The sequence below is a fragment of the Bactrocera neohumeralis genome, chromosome 2 (genome assembly GCF_024586455.1).
Source record: "Bactrocera neohumeralis isolate Rockhampton chromosome 2, APGP_CSIRO_Bneo_wtdbg2-racon-allhic-juicebox.fasta_v2, whole genome shotgun sequence".
In the NCBI taxonomy this organism is placed as follows: domain Eukaryota; kingdom Metazoa; phylum Arthropoda; class Insecta; order Diptera; family Tephritidae; genus Bactrocera; species Bactrocera neohumeralis.
The window spans coordinates 57,959,477-57,982,628 of record NC_065919.1 but is presented as its reverse complement, the minus strand read 5'-3'; the positions used below and the strand labels follow the sequence as shown (position 1 = coordinate 57,982,628).

General features: G+C 38.8%; 1 protein-coding gene across 1 annotated transcript in view; it reads left to right on the top strand.

The window, feature by feature from the left end:
* The window catches only part of LOC126751768 (protein timeless homolog), a 571,553-nt gene that overhangs the window by 50,008 nt on the left and 498,393 nt on the right, over positions 1-23,152 (top strand). The window contains exons 2-3 of the mRNA XM_050462284.1: positions 6,167-6,762; positions 6,821-7,144. Of these exons, the coding sequence (XP_050318241.1) occupies positions 6,661-6,762; positions 6,821-7,144 (426 nt within the window). The 5' untranslated portion in view covers positions 6,167-6,660. The remainder of the gene's footprint in view (positions 1-6,166; positions 6,763-6,820; positions 7,145-23,152) is intronic.

The following is a 23,152-nucleotide window of genomic DNA, read 5'->3' as shown; positions in this document are numbered from 1 at the left end:
CAAACGGAGACATTTTGAGAATGTAACGGCTTCACAGTAATGACTTGTGAGTTATCATCACTCAAAATGCGACAATCTTATTTGTTTTCTTGTACCATTCAACGAATGTGTGTTGATGGTACCTCGGCTACAATTCCTGTAAACGAGTTGGATTTTGGAAACCTGAAAACCAAGACCCCTGTTGTTGTTTTTGTTGTTTTAACGCTTATCAACAACAACAACAATTCCCACGTCAGCCGGTTCTACGCACCGGAATTGACTCGGATTTCATACGACCAAGGGCTGTTTTTCGGCGATCTAACCCCTTTGGATCGGTGTGTGCTAATTTGTGTTTAACCAAGATCCCTCGATGAAATCTTCCATAAAGTGGCACTAATTAGCTAAAAATTAGTCTCAAAATAATCTTAAAATTAAATTTTCAAAAATTAGATGATTTTCTTAAGGATTGACATATAGCAGGAAATGGTTTTTCTTCTTTCTAAAGATTTGACACCGAAACAATGAAAATTACATCCGTACTTTAAGCTTTGCGGGAGAGCGAGTTCTTTGAATGACGACAACTTAACAGTGATACATATATGAAGAAAATTTAGAAATTTCTGAGAACATTGCTCCATTGACAAATTTACTTAAAAGATGGTATCCAGCTTTTGCTCGATTTTTATACATTTTCATTCGCCTTTAAGAGAATTTAAAAATGATCTATCATCAGCGCAAAGCTGGAAGTTTTAAAGTTTAAAGAAAAAAAGTATTATGAGCACTTTTTAGAAACTCTCACCAACCAACCATTAACAACCAAAAAATTATTACAATTACAGAATTGAAAATAAATTTTAAACATTTTTCGAAATTCAAATTCGAAAAGAATTGCTCAAACTTTGCTCTGCTCTTAAAGTTAACCCATATTTAGTAGTAATGATTTGAAAGCGACATATGACAGCAAAAGTCACCGGATTATTTCCTAAACAATTCACAACAGCATTGCACTTATGCACTTAAAACCATATTTATGTACTTAAGGGCGAACTTGCGAGCAGTGCATAAGTGCAAATAATGGAATAACTTGTGGTTCAAATCACAATGCTTGCGACATATTGGCAGAGCAGCAGCAATCAAATGCAGTTGCCGGCCACCAGAGAGCAGTTGTCATGTTGCATGCGTCATTTATCGTTAACCTACTTACATAACCACGCATTTACATATATTAATACATAAGTATGTATGTGCAAAAATATTCAATTGTATGACACATATGTGTATGTATGTACATAAAAGTTGCTTGTGTTCATATAATTTTAAGTTTGCACACATAAACTTATTTATGAATGTGCATGTGTGTGGGTGTGCTTTGGATTTCTTGCTTTTGCATTTGCTATGAAATTTTACTTTCCATTAAAGACCAACAGCACTAACAACAACAACAGCTTTGCTACAATAACACCACCGACTGCATTTCGAGGCAACACACACACATGTATGCCTTTGCATATGTGTCTCAAGTCCAATTGGGGCGAAAATTCCAGAAAATACACAAGGTTGCTTGCAGAAAATCAGTAAGTCACTCGGACATTTCGAAATTACATGCATGGTTATGTACAAGCAAATATAAAGTACATATATACATATACATATGTATATGTATGGTATCTACATACATACGTATCTGTCTAAAAACTAACATGGAATAAAGTAGTTAAAGCCTTTGCTTTTATTTACAGTTATGGTACATACATACATACATATGTATGTGCTTGCTGAAGGGGAAAGGACTTTAACTAACACTTTATGAGTGCATACAGATGGTATATGAAGATTTGGCTTTTGAAGTAATCACAGTCATAGCCTAATGATGGCTTTGACTTAATATGTTCAAAATCGATAAAAAAAATTCCTCCCAGATTGGGCTCTAACTCACATGCGACACCTACGAGTATTTAGTGATGACGAAATAAACCTTCCTGTTTTCGGTCCAAAAATCAGCTGGTTAGGTTAAGTTAGATAGCTGATCGAAGGTTGCACGTGGACTGCTATATGTAGTCTTTTGCGAAGCCAAAGAACAACTTCTGCGATCAATCTTGGGCCAAAAGGCTTTTGCGACAGCGCATGTACCGATGGTGGTCCAGCGCTGGCCAAGCTTTCGCGAAGCTCAGCTATTTAGTAGCACACGAGACGATGCGGAAGTACCGACCCGCTCCCATTCTACCGAAAGTGGTTCTAGGGTCTTGCTAGCTGCAATGCTAGTCTTATCACAAAGACACTCGATGCTATTGATAGCGAGCCAAACCAACCCTGAACGCACTGTAAATGAGTATCACCGCTCTGCTAGCTGAATGCATGGTTATTTCTCTGAAGGAGGCTACACTCCGGAGCAGCAAATCTACTGCTACCTTAATGCCTGCAACCAACCGTGACTGGGAAGTCACTGCAATAGTCAGGAAGTCTAAATATGGAGATGATAGAAAGCTCCTGACAGTAAACCCCTTCACCAATCTTTCCCCTAAGCTATGACCCATTCGTAAAGAAGCTCACCGCTCTTCTCCTCCAAACGTCGGTATATGAGCAGAGAAAGAGCCGCCAGAGTTCGGTTTTGCAACTACATGATCTTCTTCTTCATAATTGGCGTAGACACCGCTTACGCGATTATAGCCGAGTTAACAACAGCGCGCCAGTCGTTTCTTCTTTTCGCTACGTGGCGCCAATTGGATATTCCAAGCGAAGCCAGGTCCTTCTCCACTTGGTCCTTCCAACGGAGTGGAGGTCTTCCTCTTCCTCTGCTTCCCCCGGCGGGTACTGCGTCGAATACTTTCAGAGCTGGAGTGTTTTCATCCATCCGGACAACATGACCTAGCCAGCGTAGCCGCTGTCTTTTAATTCGCTGAACTATGTCAATGTCGTCGTATATCTCGTACAGCTCATCGTTCCATCGAATGCGATATTCGCCGTGGCCAATGCGCAAAGGACCATAAATCTTTCGCAGAATTTTTCTCTCGAAAACTCGTAACGTCGACTCATCGGTTGCTGTCATCGCCCAAGCCTCTGCACCATATAGCAGGACGGGAATTATGAGGGACTTATAGAGTTTAGTTTTTGTTCGTCGAGAGAGGACTTTACTTTTCAATTGCCTACTCAGTCCGAAGTAGCACCTGTTGGCAAGAGCAATCCTGCGTTGGATTTCCAGGCTGACATTGTTCGTGGTGTTAATACTGGTTCCTAAGTAGACGAAATTATCTACAACTTCAAAGTTATGACTGTCAACAGTGACGTGAGAGCCAAGTCGCGAGTGCGACGACTGTTTGTTTGATGACAGGAGATATTTCGTTTTGCCCTCGTTCACTGCCAGACCCATTTTCTGTGCTTCCTTGTCCAGCCTGGAGAAAGCAGAACTAACGGCGCGGGTGTTGAGGCCGATGATATCAATATCGTCGGCATACGCCAGCAGCTGTACACTCTTATAGAAGATGGTACCTTCTCTGTTTAGTTCTGCAGCTCGAACTATTTTCTCCAGAAGCAGGTTGAAGAAGTCACACGATAGGGAGTCGCCTTGTCTGAAACCTCGTTTGGTATCGAACGGCTCGGAGAGGTCCTTCCCGATCCTGACGGAGCTTTTCGTGTTGCTCAGCGTCAACTTACACAGCCGTATTAGTTTTGCGGGGATACCAAATTCAGACATCGCGGCATAAAGGCAGCTCCTTTTCGTGCTGTCGAAAGCAGCTTTGAAATCGACAAAGAGGTGGTGTGTGTCGATTCTCCTTTCACGGGTCTTTTCCAAGATTTGGCGCATGGTGAATATCTGGTCGGTTGTTGATTTTCCAGGTCTGAAGCCACACTGATAAGGTCCAATCAGTTTGTTGACGGTGGGCTTTAATCTTTCACACAATACGCTCGATAGAACCTTATATGCGATGTTCAGGAGGCTAATCCCACGGTAGTTGGCGCAGATTGTGGGGTCTCCTTTTTTATGGATTGGGCATAGCACACTTAAATTCCAATCGTTGGGCATGCTTTCGTCCGACCATATTTTACAAAGAAGCTGATGCATGCTCCCTATTAGTTCTTCGCCGCCGTGTTTGAATAGCTCGGCCGGTAGTCCGTCGGCCCCTGCCGCTTTGTTGTTTTTGAGGCGGGAAATTGCTATTCGAACTTCTTCATGGTCGGGTAATGGAACGTCTGCTCCATCGTCATCGATTGGGGAATCGGGTTCTTCTTCTCCTGGTGTTGTGCGTTCACTGCCATTCAGCAGGCTGGAGAAGTGTTCCCTCCATAATTTAAGTATGCTCTGGGCATCAGTGACTAGATCACCTTTGGGGGTTCTACAAGAGTATGCTCCGGTCTTGAAACCTTCTGTAAGCCGCCGCATTTTTTCGTAGAATTTTCGAGCATTACCCCTGTCGGCCAGCTTATCAAGCTCTTCGTACTCACGCATTTCGGCCTCTTTCTTCTTCTGTCTGCAAATGCGTCTCGCTTCCCTCTTCAACTCTCGGTATCTATCCCATCCCGCACGTGTAGTGGTCGATCGTAACGTTGCGAGGTAGGCAGCCTGTTTTCTCTCCGCTGCGACACGGCACTCCTCGTCGTACCAGCTGTTCTTTTGCACTTTCCGAAAACCAATGGTTTCGGTTGCAGCAGTACGTAAAGTTTGAAATGCCGTCCCACAGTTCCCTTATACCGAGTTGTTGACGAGTGCTCTCAGAGAGCAGGTGTGCAAGCCGAGTAGAAAATCGTTCGGCTGTCTGTTGTGATTGCAGCTTCTCGACGTCGAACCTTCCTTGTGTTTGTTGACGTGCGTTTTTTGCTGCACAGACTACATGATCTACATAAGTGATACATTATGAAGTTAAAGTGTGTGAAGATATTCAAGTGTTCAGATACGTTTTCTTTTAAGAGCCCAGATTCTCTGCCACTTTCGCAGCCATACACCTTCCGACGATGTCTACGGGCACCATGTGCAAAATGGCGTTAAGTGCCATGTTTGGAGTGGACCTTAGTGCACCACATATGCTGATGAGCGCCGTCCGTTACCGAGTATATTCGGAAGAGACAAATGGTTGGTTTGTTCCAACTACAAAAATCGGTATCGCTAAATATCAAGCGAAGCCAAACCTTAAAAATGGCATTATACTTGGAAGTATCAAGAAGAAAGTTAGCTAGAGCTGATTTTTTATTCGTTATTTAGTCTGTGCGGCTGGATGGACGAGATTTTTTTCCGATCAAGAATTTTTCACTTTTTATACAACAACACTGCTAAAGGTTGCAAAAAGTAAATCGTTTTTAGTTGAGTTTAAAGGACTAGGTTAGTTAGTTAGTGTTAACAACTCTTTAACAAGAAATGCTGATTGTTTAATTTAGACATTTTTTAATTATTTTTTTCTTATTTTGTAATCCCGAAAATCTTAATTAAAAAAAAATTTAAGGTTTAATTCAAAAAATCAGATTTTTAAATCGCAAATACTGGATTAAAAAAAATGATCCCCAAGTTTATAATTAAAAAAAAATAGAATTTAGAAATGCTAATTTCGTGTTCTACCATTTTATGACATCTTTTTATTTGTATTTAATTGCTTTTAATTCCGGTGTTCGAAATAAGAAAATTTCCCCTTGCAATTTTAAAAATATTTTTTATTTTATCTGTAATTCCAATTTTTATATTATAAAATATTTTCTTAATTTTTAATAAAAGATGTTAGGCACTGCAAATTAAATTTTAGAATTTTTTGTATTAAAGTAAAAAATAAAATTTTCAAATTTTAATCCCAAAATAATTTGTTTAATTCTAGCTTTTAATGTGAATAATAATTTTTTTATTTGCAATGCCAATTTTTTAATTATAAAATATTTTCTTAATTTTTAATGAAAGATTTTAGGGGTCGGCTTTAGTATACCGTCCCAGGATTTCGGGAATAAAATGGGTATGATCGGATAGAGGAGACTCTCCAGATCACGAATATATATGGTTATAGCCGCAGGAAGCGAGAGCCGCAGTTTTCGAGATATTCGCGTTTAAAGTTGAAATTTTGCAATAGTTTAATTACATATTTTCTATATATAAAATTAATTTTGCACTTATATTAAATTCTTCCCGATGTTAGGGATTAGAAATGAAATTTTCAAACTTCCTGTATTAAAATAAAAAATCTAATTTGTATTTTACTTAATAATTTCTTTGCAGTTAATCAATTTAAATTGAAATGACAAAAGAGCAAGAACGTTCATTCACTAACACACCACATAGCAGCAATAACCAGAGACCGCATATGATATACGTTCTCAGCAATAACTCGACGATCTCAACAAAGAGCGAATACGATCTCATTTACGTTCTTTAAAAGCGTACGAGCTCACCAGAGAACGTTCTCTGTCTATTATAAACGTTCTCTGAGCTCATGTACCGTTTTTCACCACCATCGAAATTACTCAACACAGTAAAATACACGCAATCAACAAGTGGCAAGGCGGTACGATCAGCTGTTCACCGAGTTTGCGAAGCTGGCGCGCACATCTGTCAGTTCACGTGCGAATTTGAGTTTGTTTACATTTATCAAAACAATTGTGAAATATTTATCTAATAATTTTCGCGTTCGGGAGTGCGGTTCGGTAAAAGTGAAATATTAAAATACTTATTAGTGTAAATAAAGTGCTAATCGTTTATACGTTTCTAACGCAATGTCTATTTTACTCGCGGATATCGATGCCACTTGCGCGGCGCTTGGCTATTACGATAATGAACGCTATTTGGCCGAGCCGGACGCTTTGCAGGGCCTACGGGTATGTAGTTTGCCTATATTTATGTTCATATTGTAACTAAAACTCTTCATATTTGCAGCATTTAATATGGATTTTGCGACGCGATTTGGAAAACCATGAATATCGCCGTCACTTGGGCCATGCCAAAGTGTTGCAAACAGATTTGGTGCATATGTTGCATGATTATGTGCACGATCCGGAATATACAGATGCGCTCGTGCGTTTAATGGTCATTTTAACAAATCCAACGTTGTTGCTATATCGCGAAGGACCACCAAAAGATTTCCACAGTCGTAAAGTTTTCATGGAATTGATTGAAATTTCGCAAGGTTATAAGAGTGCCTTTACTCAAGACAAAGTTTGGGTACCACTATATGGCATAATGAAAAAGGGATTGGAAATCGTAAGTATCCACCGGACTGTTTCTTTTTTTGGCGTTGTGTACTTGAGCGTGTCTAGGGGGTTGAAGTGAATGTCCTTGCAGCTGCATGCAGAAATACATAATCAGAACGAGTTTTAAAACCAATGAACCATAAATAACAGCTGTTAAATGCAAATTTCAATATAATTGTATGTTGCTAAGCAAATTTTCTTCGAAATCTCTAGTGTTAGTTGCAGCTTTTAAATGTTGTGCATGTTTTAAAGTGGTTAGGTATGTCTGTAAATATACTTATTATTCTTTTTTTCTACAAATATATATGTATGTACATATGTACATATGTGCTACATTTAAGCTGTTATCTATTTATTAGAAGTGTACTAATTTTCCTTCGGCGTCGACACACTTTATGTTTCTTAAAGTTCTAAACTACATTAATCATTTTAAAAGAAAATTTAAATGTTCAGTTTGAAAGTCGTAAACACGCCACTTCAGGCTATTTAATTATATTACTCTGCACAATAGTAAACATAAATTATATTGAATAGGCACCTTTGGGCATTTGTGCACACCACACAGCTGCAACCCTCGATTTACCGCACAATTACTTAAGTACACACACAAAAGGAAGTAAATAATTGCAATTAAGTGCAAAAAAAATATAATACAAATCTTTGTAAACTGCATTTTAACTTCACTTTAAATTTAACAAAATAATAATAACAGCCCCAAGAATGGTCATTCAAATCATTAGCCCCAATTGCTAACAAAAACGCGCAGAAAGAGTAGAGAGCGAGTATGAAGTACATGAATAAGTGCATGAAAATTGGCGCCTTTGTGCAGTGAAAAAGTTTAAAAAATAAAATAAAAATTATAATGTAATGGCCAACCAAGTTAAGACCTTGGAAAATGTGCAAAAAATGAGGACTAAAAGCAGCGCAGTATTTCGCTTTTAGGCTTTAGCGAAGCTTTGCTTGGAAAAAGTTTTCTGCCGACCATTCTGCACACCGTCACCGTTAGCCAAAACGGCCAGAGATTCATTAGTATCAAGAAAAGAATTCTCCCTACACCAATTTGAATAGGTTTCTCTTTTTGTTAAAAATGAAAGCAAAATTTATAAAAGCGCGAAATGGTGGGTGCAAAAAAAATGCCGGTAAATGCCAGAGAGAGGTTAGGAAAAATGCCGACAGACTTTGGCAAACAAATTAAAGGCATGAAAGACGTAGAGCGCTACAAAAAATAATACCAACAACAAGAAGAAGTGGAAAAACCGTAATCCTGCAGCAACAAGCTTAACAAAAAGAAGCACAAAACTCTATTAAAAACTAGCGCTGAAAACAAATACGCGAAAACGCTATAAAAACTACTTACGTACATAAATATAGCATTTATAAAATGTATGTATGTATGTATTTGAAAAAAGTTTGTTATCTTACCGCTGCGAAAACTTTGCACTAGGTACGCACAAACTCAATTTCATATAAAAACATGCCAATGCGTCTGTCCCTGACTCAAATTAGCTATATACTAGCGGCAGCGCTGCCATTTATTAGCTGCCTTTTAGTGGAAATATAAAAAATATTAACTGACTGTATGAAGCCCAGCGAAAGTTAAGCTCTTCTTAACTTCGTCCCTCCCTCGCTCTCTCCTTTTGCTATCTAATTTATGTACTGGACCTTTGGTATACTTGCACGACGCAATTAATCGCCGCTCCTGCGCGACATCAACTTTCTGCCTAGTCGCCAACTCCAGCGTATTAAGTCAAGGATTACTAAATAGTTTTATGGCTAAAAGTGGCGCATTAGCAAATGTAAGCGAATTAATGCGCTAAAAAGTGCAAACTGTTCAAACAAAAAAAAAAAATAATAAAAAATAAACATGAAAAAACGTTAATACCCTTCATACAAAAACTAGATTTTGATCGTTCAGTTTGTATGGCACCTTTAAGCTATAGTGGTCCGATTTGAGCAATTTGTTCGGAGATTGTACCGTTATCGTGGAGAATAATCCCCGAAAACATTCGAAAGGATATGCTGTCAAATAAAAGTTTGTATCACAGCTATATGCTATAGCGGTCCGATCTGAACAATTAAATCGGAAAAGGTAGCGTTGCTTTGGCCAATAAATAGTCTATGTCAAATTTTGTGACGATATCTTGTCAACTGAAAAGTTTTCCGTAGAAGGACTCGATCGGTCAGTTTGTACGGCAGCTATATTCTGTAGTTAGCCGATCTGCACGATTTCTTCAGCGATTGTACAGCTGTTTTGGAGAGTAATCCATGCCATATTTCGAAAGGTACTTTGTCAACTAAAAAATTTAAAATACAACGACCTGAATACACTTCGAATGGCAGCTATGTGATATAGTGTTCCGATCTGAACAATTTGTATGGAGATTGTACCGTTGTCTTTAACAATAATCCTTTTCAAATTTCAAAAGGATTCCTTGTCAATTAAAAAAGATTTCCGTACAAGGGTTTTGGATTTTGCTTGTTCAGTTTGTATTGGAGTTCCGATAAATTAACAGATGTTTGAGAAGTAAAAGACTTTGGAAAATTTCAGATCGATATCTCGAAAACTAACGGAGTACATAGTGTGCATATATACAGACAGACTGTCGGACCGACGGACAGCCAGGCCGTTCCCGCGACAGTTGGGTCTTAGCAACCGGAACTCGGACTTTTATCCGGCCAAGGACTGTCGAATCGACAGCTCTCCTCCAAATTACTTCAGGAAGGTTTTTTCTCGCTACAACAACAAAGACAAACAAACAAAGGTACATGTCCAAATCGACTTATCTCGTCAAGCTAATCATTTATACATATATATGTATGTATACTTCATAAGGGCTCCGATGTTTCCTTTTGGGTATTACAAACATCGCGTCAAACTTAATACACCCTGTTCAGGGTATATAAAAATATCCGTCTGCTATGGATAAGTTTTAAGTTTTTAATGATTTTTATGCGCTCGTTTATATTTAAGCATTTTTTGGCCTCAACTGCTACTATTTTCTTTCTTTCTTTTAATTTAACGCTTTTATTTCTTTGCTTTTATTTCAACTGCAAAACTGGCTATTTGCTGCCATTAAAAGGATTAATTAAAGAGTTCGCCACGTACAGCCGACCCGATGTCTGCTAGCCACTGCGAACAACTCATAGTGCGCGGCAACACGCACTGACCCATCATCAGTGAGATTACTCCGCACGATTTAAATATTTTTCGCCATTTGGCATTCATTCTTTTATGCGCTGTCGAAAATGTATTTTTTTCAACTCTGTCTGATTTTTTTTTGCCATTTTTTTGAATGCTTTGCATTGCATATACCCACTGACATTGCATTAAATATAATGGGTGACCTCTTTGCCGGCCGCGACAGCGCACTTGTTGGCTAATGGCTGCCGTGCCAGCGTCGCATCAGCATTTTTTACGCGGTTGACATTTTAATTGCATTCTGTTTGTAAAAATCACAGCCAGTTGATAGCGACGGTTGATAAAAAAGTTAAATTTGCCACATAATAAAATAGAAATGCAATTTTTATGCTCTCAAGCTGCATTAAAACTTTGCCAGCGACAGTTGACAGCAGGATACTTGGTCGCAATGGCATTGAGCACGCCACAAATTGTGGCAAATTGTCCATATAAAATGTTAGTAGACTTCAAATTTGCTTGATGCCAGAAAACTTGTAATTAAAAGTAGTATACGCTTTAATATGTAGGTTGGTCTCAGTGTGGAGGCACTAAAATCTTAGAAAATAAAAAAATATGAACCGCGCGTTGTTGTTGTAGTAGAAGGATAAATATTTGGTGAAAAAAGTCTTTTCGTATTTTGTCAATAGCTGTCGTTGCAGTAGTATATCTCCAGTGTTACCAAACACATTGTGTCATACCATATAGTGTTGGAAAAGTGAGATGTTAAGCTTCATTTAACCAAAAAAAAAAAAAGAATTAAATTCGGGAAAGTTGAAAAAAAAAAGTTACAGCTGTTCAAAAATGAGTGAAAATAATGAAGAAATTCGCTATATTTTGAAATTTTTGTATAAAAAAGGGAAAAATCCCACCCAAGCTACCAAAGAAATTTGTGAAGTTTACGCAGACGATGCTGTATCAGTTCGTGTAGCACAACAATGGTTCGCTCGCTTCTGTTCTGGAAATTTCGATGTGAAAGATGCACCTCGCTCTGGTCGACCTATCAATGAAAAAGTCGATGAAATTATGAAAAAGATTGACCAGGACCGTCACCTAAGCAGGCATGACATCGCTCAGGAACTTAACATTCATCATCAAACGGGTTTGAACCATTTAAAAAAGGCTAGTCACAAAAAAAAGAACGTTGTTTGGGTACCATATGAATTGTCTATGAAAAATTTAATGGACCGAATTAACATCTGCGATTCTTTGCTGAAACGAAATGAAATCGAACCATTTCTGAAACGAATGGTAACAGGAGATGAAAAGTGGAACAAATACGACAATAATGTGCGAAAAAGCGTGGTGAAGCTCAACAAATGGTCGCCAAGCCAGGATTGACGGCTCGAAAGGTTATCCTGCGTGTTTGGTTGGATTGGAAAGGAATCATCCACTATGAGCTGCTCGCCCAGTCGAACGACTGATTCTACATTTTACTGTCAACAACTGATGTGATTGAAGCAAGCAATCGAAAAAAACGGCCAGAACTGATCAATAAATAGGGCTTCGTCTTCCATCAGGGCAACGCTAGACCACACATATCTTTGATGACTCGGCAAAAACTGGGAAAGCTTGGCTTGGAAGTTTTGATGCATCCACCATATAGCCTAGACCTTGCACCATCGGACTACCATTTGGTTCGTTCAATGCAGAACTCCCTTAATGGACTAAAGTTGACTCAGCGAAGCCTGTGAAAGTTACTTGTCGCACTTTTTTGGCGTGAAACCAGAAACGTTTTACGCTGGTGGATTAATATCTCTAGCGGTAAAATGGCAAAAAATGGTCGTCCAAAATGGACAAATTTGGTTCATTAAAGTTCATTATAAATATAAAAAACATAAGTTGAAGTTTGATTAAAAATACGAAAAGACTACCCAATATTATATTTTACATACATATTTTTTCGAAATTTTCTTCGAATATAAATATGGGCACGTTATGATTACATGACCAAAAACCACACCAAACTGTCAATTTAGGTGAATGGAATGTTTGTTCATGAATAATTTGTGGAATTTCTTCGCAAGAGAAAATTTTCTTAAAAAATCCTTATAGTTTTCAATTTGTTCCAAGGCAAAGTCAGCAAATTCACAACGTTATGGTGGTCCAATGGCTTCAGTTCTCAAGTGAGATCAATTTTTTACGGATACAAGCCAAAATCTTTTCTCAAAATCAGCCAGGATGTGGCTTGCGTCAGTGCCAATTCTTCAGAACGTCTTGGAATCGACAAATTGTGGTCTTCGGCAACACCTGCCTGAACTGCAGCAATATTTTCAAGAAATTGTACGCTTCTAATTTTCAAAAATTCGACGAATAGCGAGCACAGGGTTTTCGGGTGCAACCGAATATTTTATACTTTTGTAACTTTTAAGAATCAAAGCAAGCGAAATACTTTGAGGTGCAAAACGTCAACCAAAAGATCGGAATCCTAGCATTCATAATGTATAATATATACATATGTATGTATGTGTGTGTAGCGTGTGTATCGTCAATTTTTACAATTACAAGTTACAGCAAAAATTACTTTGCTCTCCAGGCGTGTGCGTTGAATAATAAATGAAATGAAATTTCACCACCTAATCCGCCAAGCGACACGCACGCATACACGTACATACATACATACCGTTAAATCTACTCATTTGCGGTCTTAATAATTTGCAAAAGTTTTTGCAACGCAAATGAAAACTTTTGTCGCTTTGAATGCCAAATCGTTTACGGCGCCCACAAAGCGGAGCGAAAGCAAGCATTTACTTTGAACTTACGTAAGTATCTACGTATGTACGTAGTACGTAGGTGCTGAAATATGACGTATGTACGTGCGTCGTGCGCCTTAAGAACTTAGAATAACATGACCGCGGAGCAACGAAAATTTAATTTAAAAAAATTAAATCCAACGCACGCAAGTAATAAACGCCTTCAAAGACTAACCAATCTGCCACAACACTTACCAACTTCTACCAGCACACACACGCATACACATGCACACGCACACCAGCTAAGCTCGAAAGCGGCTACGCACATTTTAGACCACAAATCCTTGCACAATGAGCAGATTAAATTAAGCATGGCACAAAAACTTTTTCATCTTGACAAATGCGAGCGTAGAAAATAACAGCCACAACAACAACAATGTGAGGCCGAATTCACTTATTTTGGCCACCAGCGAACAAGCTGATTTTTTCCTAATTTTCTTTGTTATTATTTTTATACTCTCGCAACAAAGTTGCTAAGGAGAGTATTATAGTTTTGTTCACATAACGGTTGTTTGTAAGTCCTAAAACTAAAGGAGTCAGATATAGGGTTATATATACCAAAGTGATCAGGGTGACGAGTAGAGTTGAAATCCGGATGTCTGTCTGTCGTCTGTCCGTCCGTCCGTGCGTGCAAGCTGTAACTTGAGTAAACATTGAGATATCATGATGAAACTTGGTACACGTATTTCTTGGCTCCATAAGAAGGGCAAGTTCGAAGATGGGCAAAATCGGCCCACTGCCACGCCCACAAAATGGCGAAAACCGAAAACCTATAAAGTGTCATAACTAAGCCATAAATAAAGATATTAAAGTGAAATTTGGCACAAGGGATCGCATTAGGGAGGGGCATATTTGGACGTAATTTTTTTGGAAAAGTGGGCGTGGCCCCGCCCCCTACTAAGTATTTTGTACATATCTCGGAAACTACTATAGCTATGTCAACCAAACTCTATAGAGTCGTTTCCTTCAGGCATTTCCATATACAGTTCAAAAATGGAAAAAATCGGATAATAACCACGCCCACCTCCCATACAAAGGTTATGTTGAAAATCACTAAAAGTGCGTTAACCGACTAACAAAAAACGTCAGAAACACTAAATTTTACGGAAGAAATGGCAAAAGGAAGTTGCACCCAGGCTTTTTTTAAATTGAAAATGGGCGTGGCGTCGCCCACTTATGGACCAAAAACCATATCTCAGGAACTACTCAACCGATTTCAATGAAATTCGGTATATAATATTTTCTTAACACCCTGATGACATGTACGAAATATGGGTGAAATCGGTTCATAACCACGCCTTCTTCCAATATAACGCTATTTTGAATTCCAACTAATGCCTTCTCTGTATAATATATACATACATACATTAAGAACCAATGATGATAGCGGAATAAAACTTTGCACAAATACGGTATTTGAAAAATATGTAAATGATGGATAATGAAATCTCGATTATCACTTTATCATGCGAGAGTATAAAATGTTCGGTGACACCCGAACTTAGCCCTTCCTTACTTGTTTTTTGTGAAATTTGGTGCAGCTTGTTCTGGTTGCCTTGGTGGTCACATTTTGAACAGCAACAAATAGTTGCCAGCAACACTTACACCGCTACTTCACTCCTATTCGCTGGCTTGAAGTGCTTTCGCTTTCCGGAAGTGTCTGGCAGCACAACAACAACAACAGCACAATACTCAAATTTGTCGTTTGGAGTGTTAATGTAGCGCAGCTGAAGCAGCAGCAGCATGTCCGTGCTCACAATCCAAATAAGTGACTTTCAATTCATAGCGCAACGTCATGGCAACGGAACACAATGCATGAAGGAGCCACAAAAAAGCAACATCTGGCAGGCGCTACAAGTTCTCTCATTCTTCCATTTTACTTTGTTGCTTTTTACTTTCCTCCAAAATGACTTGTGTTAACAATTAATGTGGACATCAATGTAAGCTTCTGGATGCTTCCATACCAAGCTTCTGGCAGAGATTTGAAAAATTAACGCCGCTAGAGTGAAGATTGTTAGAAAACAGATTGCACCGATTAGTTTATGGTACTGCGATATATATATCGGGTGATTTTTAAGAGCTTGATAACTTTTTTAAAAAAAAAACGCATAAAATTTGCAAAATCTCATCGGTTCTTTATTTGAAACGTTAGATTGGTTCATGACATTTACTTTTTGAAGATAATTTCATTTAAATGCGCGGCTGCGTCTTAGGTGGTCCATTCGGAAAGTCCAATTTTGGGCAACTTTTTCGAGCATTTCGGCCGGAATAGCCCGAATTTCTTCGGATGTTGTCTTCTGGAATAGTTGCTGGCTTATTTCTGTAGACTTTAGACTTGACGTAGCCCCACAAAAAATAGTCTAAAGGCGTTAAATCGCATGATCTTGGTGGCCAACTTACGGGTCCATTTCTTGAGATGAATTGTTCTCCGAAGTTTTCCCTCAAAATGGCCATAGAATCGCGAGCTGTGTGGCATGTAGCGCCATCTTGTTGAAACCACATGTCAACCAAGTTCAGTTCTTCCATTTTTGGCAACAAAAAGTTTGTTAGCATCGAACGAAACGATCGCCATTCACCGTAATCCAACAGCATCTTTGAAAAATACGGTCCAATGATTCCACCAGCGTACAAACCACACCAAACAGTGCATTTTTCGGGATGCATGGGCAGTTCTTGAACGGCTTCTGGTTGCTCTTCACCCCAAATGCGGCAATTTTGCTTATTTACGTAGCCATTCAACCAGAAATGAGCCTCATTGCTGAACAAAATTTGTCGATAAAAAAGCGGATTTTCTGCCAACTTTTCTAGGGCCCATTCACTGAAAATTCGACGTTGTGGCAGATCGTTCGGCTTCAGTTCTTGCACGAGCTGTATTTTATACGGTTTTACACCAAGATCTTTGCGTAAAATCTTCCATGTGGTCGAATAACACAAACCCAATTGCTGCGAACGGCGACGAATCGACATTTCACGGTCTTCAGCCACACTCTCAGAAACAGACGCAATATTCTCTTCTGTACGCACTGTACGCATTCGTGTGGTTGGTTTAATGTCCAATAAAGTAAACTGAGTGCGAAACTTGGTCACAATCGCATTAATTGTTTGATCACTTGGTCGATTATGTAGACCATAAATCGGACGTAAAGCGCGAAACACATTTCGAACCGAACACTGATTTTGGTAATAAAATTCAATGATTTGCAAGCGTTGCTCGTTAGTAAGTCTATTCATGATGAAATGTCAAAGCATACTGAGCATCTTTCTCTTTGACACCATGTCTGAAATCCCACGTGATCTGTCAAATACTAATGCATGAAAATCCTAACCTCAAAAAAATCACCCGATACATACATACCTAACTATATGTCATAGCTCAATAGTGATAAAGATAAAGAATACGAAAGCTTTAAAGCGTTACTTTTTACGAGGGTTGACTTTTATAAATATTTTTAACAAATATTAATCTTTAAAAACGCTTTATTATTTTTCAAAATATTCTCCATCAATATCTATGCACTTTAGCAAACCTTTAAACCAATTCTCAAACCACTTTTGCTGCTCTGATTGAGGTATCTGCAAAACATGCGTTCTGAACGCATCAAACGCCTCTTGAGCTGTCGAAAAACCTCTTAGTTTATTTTTTTCGTACAGTAATAAAAAGAAATGATTCGGTGCCAAGTCAAGACCCTCTTCTTCTTCTTCTTTATGGGCGTAGACACCAGTTACGCGGTTATACTCAAGTTTACAACAGCGCCAATAGTTCTTCCCTTTCGCTGTTTGGCGCCAATCGGAGATTTCCAGGCCCTACTCCACCTGGTCCTTACATCGGAGTGGAAGTCTTTCTCTTCCTCCGCTTCCCCCGGCGGGTACTGCGTCGAATACTTTCAGAGCTGCAGTATTTTCATCCATTCGGACGACATAACCTACCCATCGTAGCCGCTGTCCCTTAATTCGCTATGTTTCGGTGGCACCAGGCTTTTTTTGGAGGGCCGCGAAGAGAAGAATGAAGCTGAAGAATGAGCAAATCCACAGTGAAAACGATGCTCATTGTCTTTTTTGACATCAAAGGCATCGTCCACCATGAATTTGTTCCTCCTGGACAAACCGTCAACGCCAAGTTTTACGTGGAAGTCCTCAATAGACTCAAACGCAAGGTCCTATAAGACATCGCAGCCGATTGGAAGTTGCAACACGACAACGCACCGGCTCACAACGCCTATCTTGTGAACCGTCCTACAGCCCAGATGTGACCCACCGGACTTCTTTTTGTTTTCTTGCCTGAAAAGGCCGATGAAAGGCAATCATTTTGGAACGACAGAGGGTATCCAAGCAGCACGTATCGTCAAAAAATTGAAATTGAGTTTTTTATTGATTAGGACTACAATATTTTATATACCTATGTATATCTACAAATTTTTCAGTTTCTGCCATCATATTCTTTTTACCAAGTTATAACCAAATTTTAATTTCTTTCAATAAGAAGAATGATATGTACCATAAAATTGTAAGCTTCCTTTGTCAGAAATAACCAATATATAACCATTTTATAACCAAAACCCAACTTTTCTTTCAATGTACATAATTAGTAAGTGTAAATTTATGACTTGGCACTCACGTCACTGTTGACAGTCATAACTTTGAAGTTGTAGATAATTTCGTCTATCTTGGAACCAGCGTAAACACCACCAACAATGTCAGCCTAGAAATCCAACGCAGGATAAATCTTGCCAACAGGTGCTACTTCTGACTGAGTAGGCAATTGAGAAGCAAAGTCCTCTCTCGACAAACAAAAACCAAACTCTATAAGTCACTCATAATTCCCGTCCTGCTATATGGTGCAGAGTCTTGGACGATGTCAACAACGGATGAGTCGACGTTGCGAGTTTTCGAGAGAAAAGTTCTGCGAAAGATTTATGGTCCTTTGCGCGTCGGCCACGGCGAATACCGCATTCGATGGAACGATGAGCTGTACGAGATATACGACGACATCGACATAGTTCAGCGAATTAAAAGGCAGCGGCTACGCTGGCTAGGTCATGTTGTCCGGATGGACGAAAACACTCCTGCTCTGAAAGTATTCGACGCAGTACCAGCCGGGGGAAGCAGAGGAAGAGGAAGACCTCCACTCCGTTGGAAGTACCAAGTGGAGAAGGACCTGGCTTCGCTTGGAATATCCAATTGGCGCCACGCAGCGAACAGAAGAAACGACTGGCGCGCTGTTGTTAACTCGGCTATAATCGCGTAAGCGGTGTCTACGCCAATTAAGAAGAAGAAGAAACTTATGAAAAGTGTTGCTATTTTGCGTTTTAGGTGACGATATATACATTTTTCAACGTTATGAGTTGAATCGGTTTAGTTAAACTAGTATCTCAGTTCTTGAGATATCGATCTGAAATTTTGCGCACGTCCTTTTCTCCCCAAAAAGGAGCTCATTTGTTAAAAAACCATTATAAAACTGGTTAGATCAAAGTCAAGTCCTTGAATGGGAAACAATTCCAAGGAAATGCTAAGATCTTGGAGAAAATTGTTCAGATTGGACTACTATAGCATATATGTAGCTGTTATGCAAACTGACCAATCAAAATCAAGATAAAGATAATAAGGTTGTTTATGTCACATATGGAAGTTGGGCATCTATGTTCAGAAAAAATCAACCTTTTACCATTTTTCTTAACATCTACATTACTGGCAAAGTCATAATATGAATTACGACGTATTATAACACAAGATTTCCAAGTGATTAGCTGATGTATAAAATATCCAAGGGAAGAGCATCGAGACCATAGCACAACGTTTTTAAATTATCTCCTAACCATATGGTAAAAGTACTTCTGTATACTTATGAGTTCTTTCGATTTTACTGATTTGTCATATTTGCTTAGATTGCTTGGCCTTGAGTTTTAACGTAATATAATTATTGTATGACACAAAACTTGTTTAGTGACTAAGAACTGTAGTTGGCTTTAATAACCGACAGCATTTTGTAAAAAGTTGTACAGAATAACTATCTTTATCTCTTCCTACTACCTTTTGTAATATATTTTACATTTACCAAATCTCTAATATGGTGCATTTTAAATGGCGCTATGCTTGACGCTTGATGACCTTGACCAAATCCACAATAAGTCCCACAAGCTCGTTATTTGCGTTGCCCCTCGGCATTCGCCGGCCAAGTCAGTACGTACACTTTTTACTATTTACTCTTAAGAGCTAAAAAAACCGAAAATAAAAGCGAAAAAAATTATGTTTAAAATGAAATCAAAATTCAAAACCTCGTTGGCGTTTATCGTTCGCCAAAGCGGTGTGTTTATTTTAGAAATATTGCCACCAAGCAAACATGCTAATATACTGGGTTTTGCGTTAAGAACGATATGATTTCAAAGTGTTATTGTCGTGATCTGTTATTTTTTTCATTGTATTCAGTAAGGTTTTCAATTTCATCACGGAAAAATAAACGCAAGAACAACGTTTACAAACTATTCAATTTTATTATCAAAATAATCGTTCTCCAGTTGAAAATGCTGCAAAATTCAGGCAAATCTGAGGCCAATTTGAACATTCACGAAAACGATAACGATTTGCTTTAAGAAAATTATTTTCTTCGATGATGCTTACATTTATATGAGTGTTGCGGTAAATAAACGAAATTGTCTTTCCTGGTTTGAAGAAAATCCACAAATTATTCATGAACAACCATTACATTCACATAAATTGTTAGGTTGGTATGCTTTTTGGTATGGTGGAATTATCGCTCCGTACTTCGTTCGAAATGAAGCTGGTAACACCGTTACTATCAATGGCGAGTAGTGTGGATCAATGATAACCAACTTTTTATGGCGACAATTGCAGGAAGTTGATCTTGGCGACCTCTGGTTCCAACAAGATAGGTCTTCGTGCCTCACAGAACGTGTTAGAACCGAATTATTGCGAGAAAAGTTTGGAGATTCGATTATTTTAAGAAATTGTAGCATAGAATGGCCTCCTAGTAGCTATGATTTAACATCATTAGACAACTTCTTGTGCAGCTATTTGAAGTTATTGGTCTTTAGCAATAAACCATACTCTCTTTAAGACTTGACGTAGTGGAAAAATTACTCGAAAATTCGATTCAACGGATTCATTTCTACAAAAGGAATCGTGGATGTCATTTGAATGATGTTATGTTCAGAACTTAACTGTATCGATTGTACTTCGCATTAAAAAAAAAACAATAGCCTTAACAATTAGTGTGTTGTTTGTGTAAAGAAATAATATCACTTCTATTCGAAATTCGGTTGGTCAATTAGGATGAAACGAGAAAACAGCTTACAGTTGTATATAATTTTCATTTTATGTCAGCGCTTGAGGCCGGTTGAATTTCATATTTGTTGAATAATATAGATGTTTTTTGGAATGATAAATATCTAGTTGAGGAGCCGAAATCTCATTGATAAACACCAGTTAGTTTTTTAACAACCCATCCGCAAAGCATTCAAATTGATTCTACGAACCTGGTTTGGGCAGGTAATAGTCATGTTCTAATGGCTTGCTTTTCTTTTCATACTAAAAGTTGTTGCTTTAAGACACGTTAACTGCCAACTACTCACCAACAAGCCTCCATCTAATCATGGTAATAGAATAATAACACCTTAGTCCTCGATTGAGATTCATTGTCTGCTCCGAATGCTTCATTTCTATATAAATTTTCTCCTATACCTCGATTACCAGATCTCTTTTTAATACTTTACAAAAGCTCATTTTTAAGCGTTTCAAAAGACATAAGGTTTTCTTGCCATGTTCCACCCACGATATCTATGAGATGGCAGTTATGTCTTCAACAAACTGCCATAAACATTTATCCAATTAATTCGCAAAAGAAACAGAACTTTTTAAATATAACTGTTTCTGGTGGCGCCACCTATTGATGGGTATATGAAATAAAAAGTTTGATTTCTTGTTGACATTTCGTAAAAATTTTAAGACAATTGGATAACTACAATCGATGTTATCGATCAAAAAGTGACAGCAGCTTTTGGTCATCGATCGTAAAATGCATTTTGAACAAAGAGCAAATATTAAATTTTGTTTTAAACTTGGGAAAACGTTTACTGAAACATTTCAAATGACGAAAAAAGTTTATGGTGATCAGTGCCTATCCCGTAGTAATGAGCATGAGTGGTTTAAGCGATTCCAAGAAGGTCGTGAGGACCTCTATGACGATCAGAAGTCGGTCGTCTTCAGAAGTCAAAAATAAAGACAATGCTGATTTGTTTTTACGATTCCGAGGGTATTGTACACCGAGAGTTCGTCCCACCTGGCCAAACGATTAATGCTGTGTTTACCTTGGTGTTATGAAGCGTCTTTTGTCACGCATTCGTCGTGCTCGACCACAATACCGTGAGGCAGGGTCCTGGCGCCTGTTGCACGATAATGCGCCGTGTCATCGGTCGAGGCTTGTCACTGATTTTTTGACAAAAAACTCCATATTAACCATTAATCACTCACCCTACTCACCTGATCTGGCACCCTGTAATTTTTACCTATTTGGAAAACTTCATTTGTCCATGAAAGGACACTGGTTTCAGGACGACCGATATTCTCAAGAGCATTCCGAAAAATGACCTTAAACACTCATTTGAAATGCTAATTGACCGGGCTAAACGCTGTATCAAAGCACAAGGAAACTACTTTGAATAAAAAAATATAACTTTTGAAAAATATTAATTTTTTGTTGTTTTTTTTAACAGTTCTGTTTCTTTTGCGACAGACCTTGTAGTTAGCTCCAAGATCAGCAGAAAAGCGTAAACTCCGAACAACCGACCATTTGATAATTGGAAGCTGCTCCTTTAGTGGACTCCAGTGAACTCTTGAACTAAATAAATATGGCTTCACATGTTTTAATTTCCATATCGGAGAACAGTTATCTTCGTTGCCATGGGTGATAGAACGCTGACACCATAACCCGTCGTTTGGTCTTGCAGCTGGACCAGCACTCCCTTATCACAAACCGACATACGCGGTTCCGGACTGTTCTCGGTCTATGCTTAGATGTGTATAACAAATCGGCACGGCTCTATTGAAATACCCTTTACAAGCTGCGTCGATCGATAGCGGTAAGCGCTTAAAGGCATCAAAGGGCAGCGCAAGAGATATTTGTTAGCCACTTCCGTGGCACGTGAAGATTTCAAAATGAAAATGGCCGAAATAAAAGCGAAACCAAACGAAAATGAAATATAAAAGAATTTGCCAGTGTATATTACCCCAAAGAGAGACGCCTCCAACTCTCGCCGGCAGTTGGCATGCGGTATTTTTTGTTTCCGGTGTCCTTTTGTTGATTTGTGTTCTCTATACAGTTGATGAATGCTGTGTTTTGTGTTTGCTTTCGTGCGCCACGCTTTATTTCGTTCAAAAGCTAGAGGCGCTGCTGCTGTTTTCATTTATTGTACACACACACTTTCACCCGCGCGCATTTGAAATTACTTACCGTGAGTGGTATGCATTCTGCGGTGGCCACTCGCCACTTGCCACATGCGGCATGCGCTGCGGCGCGCTTTAAAAGCCAGCTGCTTCTATTCCTCCTGCTTCACTTAGCACCACCGCGGCCATATTGGACCGGAGCTGTTTATTTTGTCCAAGCCACACACACACACACACAAACGCAGCGGCTTCTTGCGCACTCGCCTATCTTCGCCCGCCTTCAGTGTGGCAAGTGGCAATTTGCGCGAAAGGAAAATGTTAAACACTTACTTACTGGGGCATGCAAATATTAATAATTCTCGCTTTTGAAAAAAACGAATACTGAAAAGTGCAGAAAAATTCGCTAAATTAATTCTATGTTTGCGCGTGGCATGCGGCGCGAGTATTTGCAAAAGCAATCATTATGAGAGAACCTTGGCGCTCGCTTTCCTAAAGTGACCACTTGCCTTGCTCAAACACACACACACACACACACGCGCGAGTTCATAAATAAATGCAGCGCAAACTTGAAATTTCAAAAGGCATAAATTTCACTTCGCTTTGCACACTTTAATTGAATTTCCTCAAGATTCATGTGAATTTACGGTCACTTTAATGTGTTTTCTCTTTGTACCGTTATTTCACTGCGTTCTCT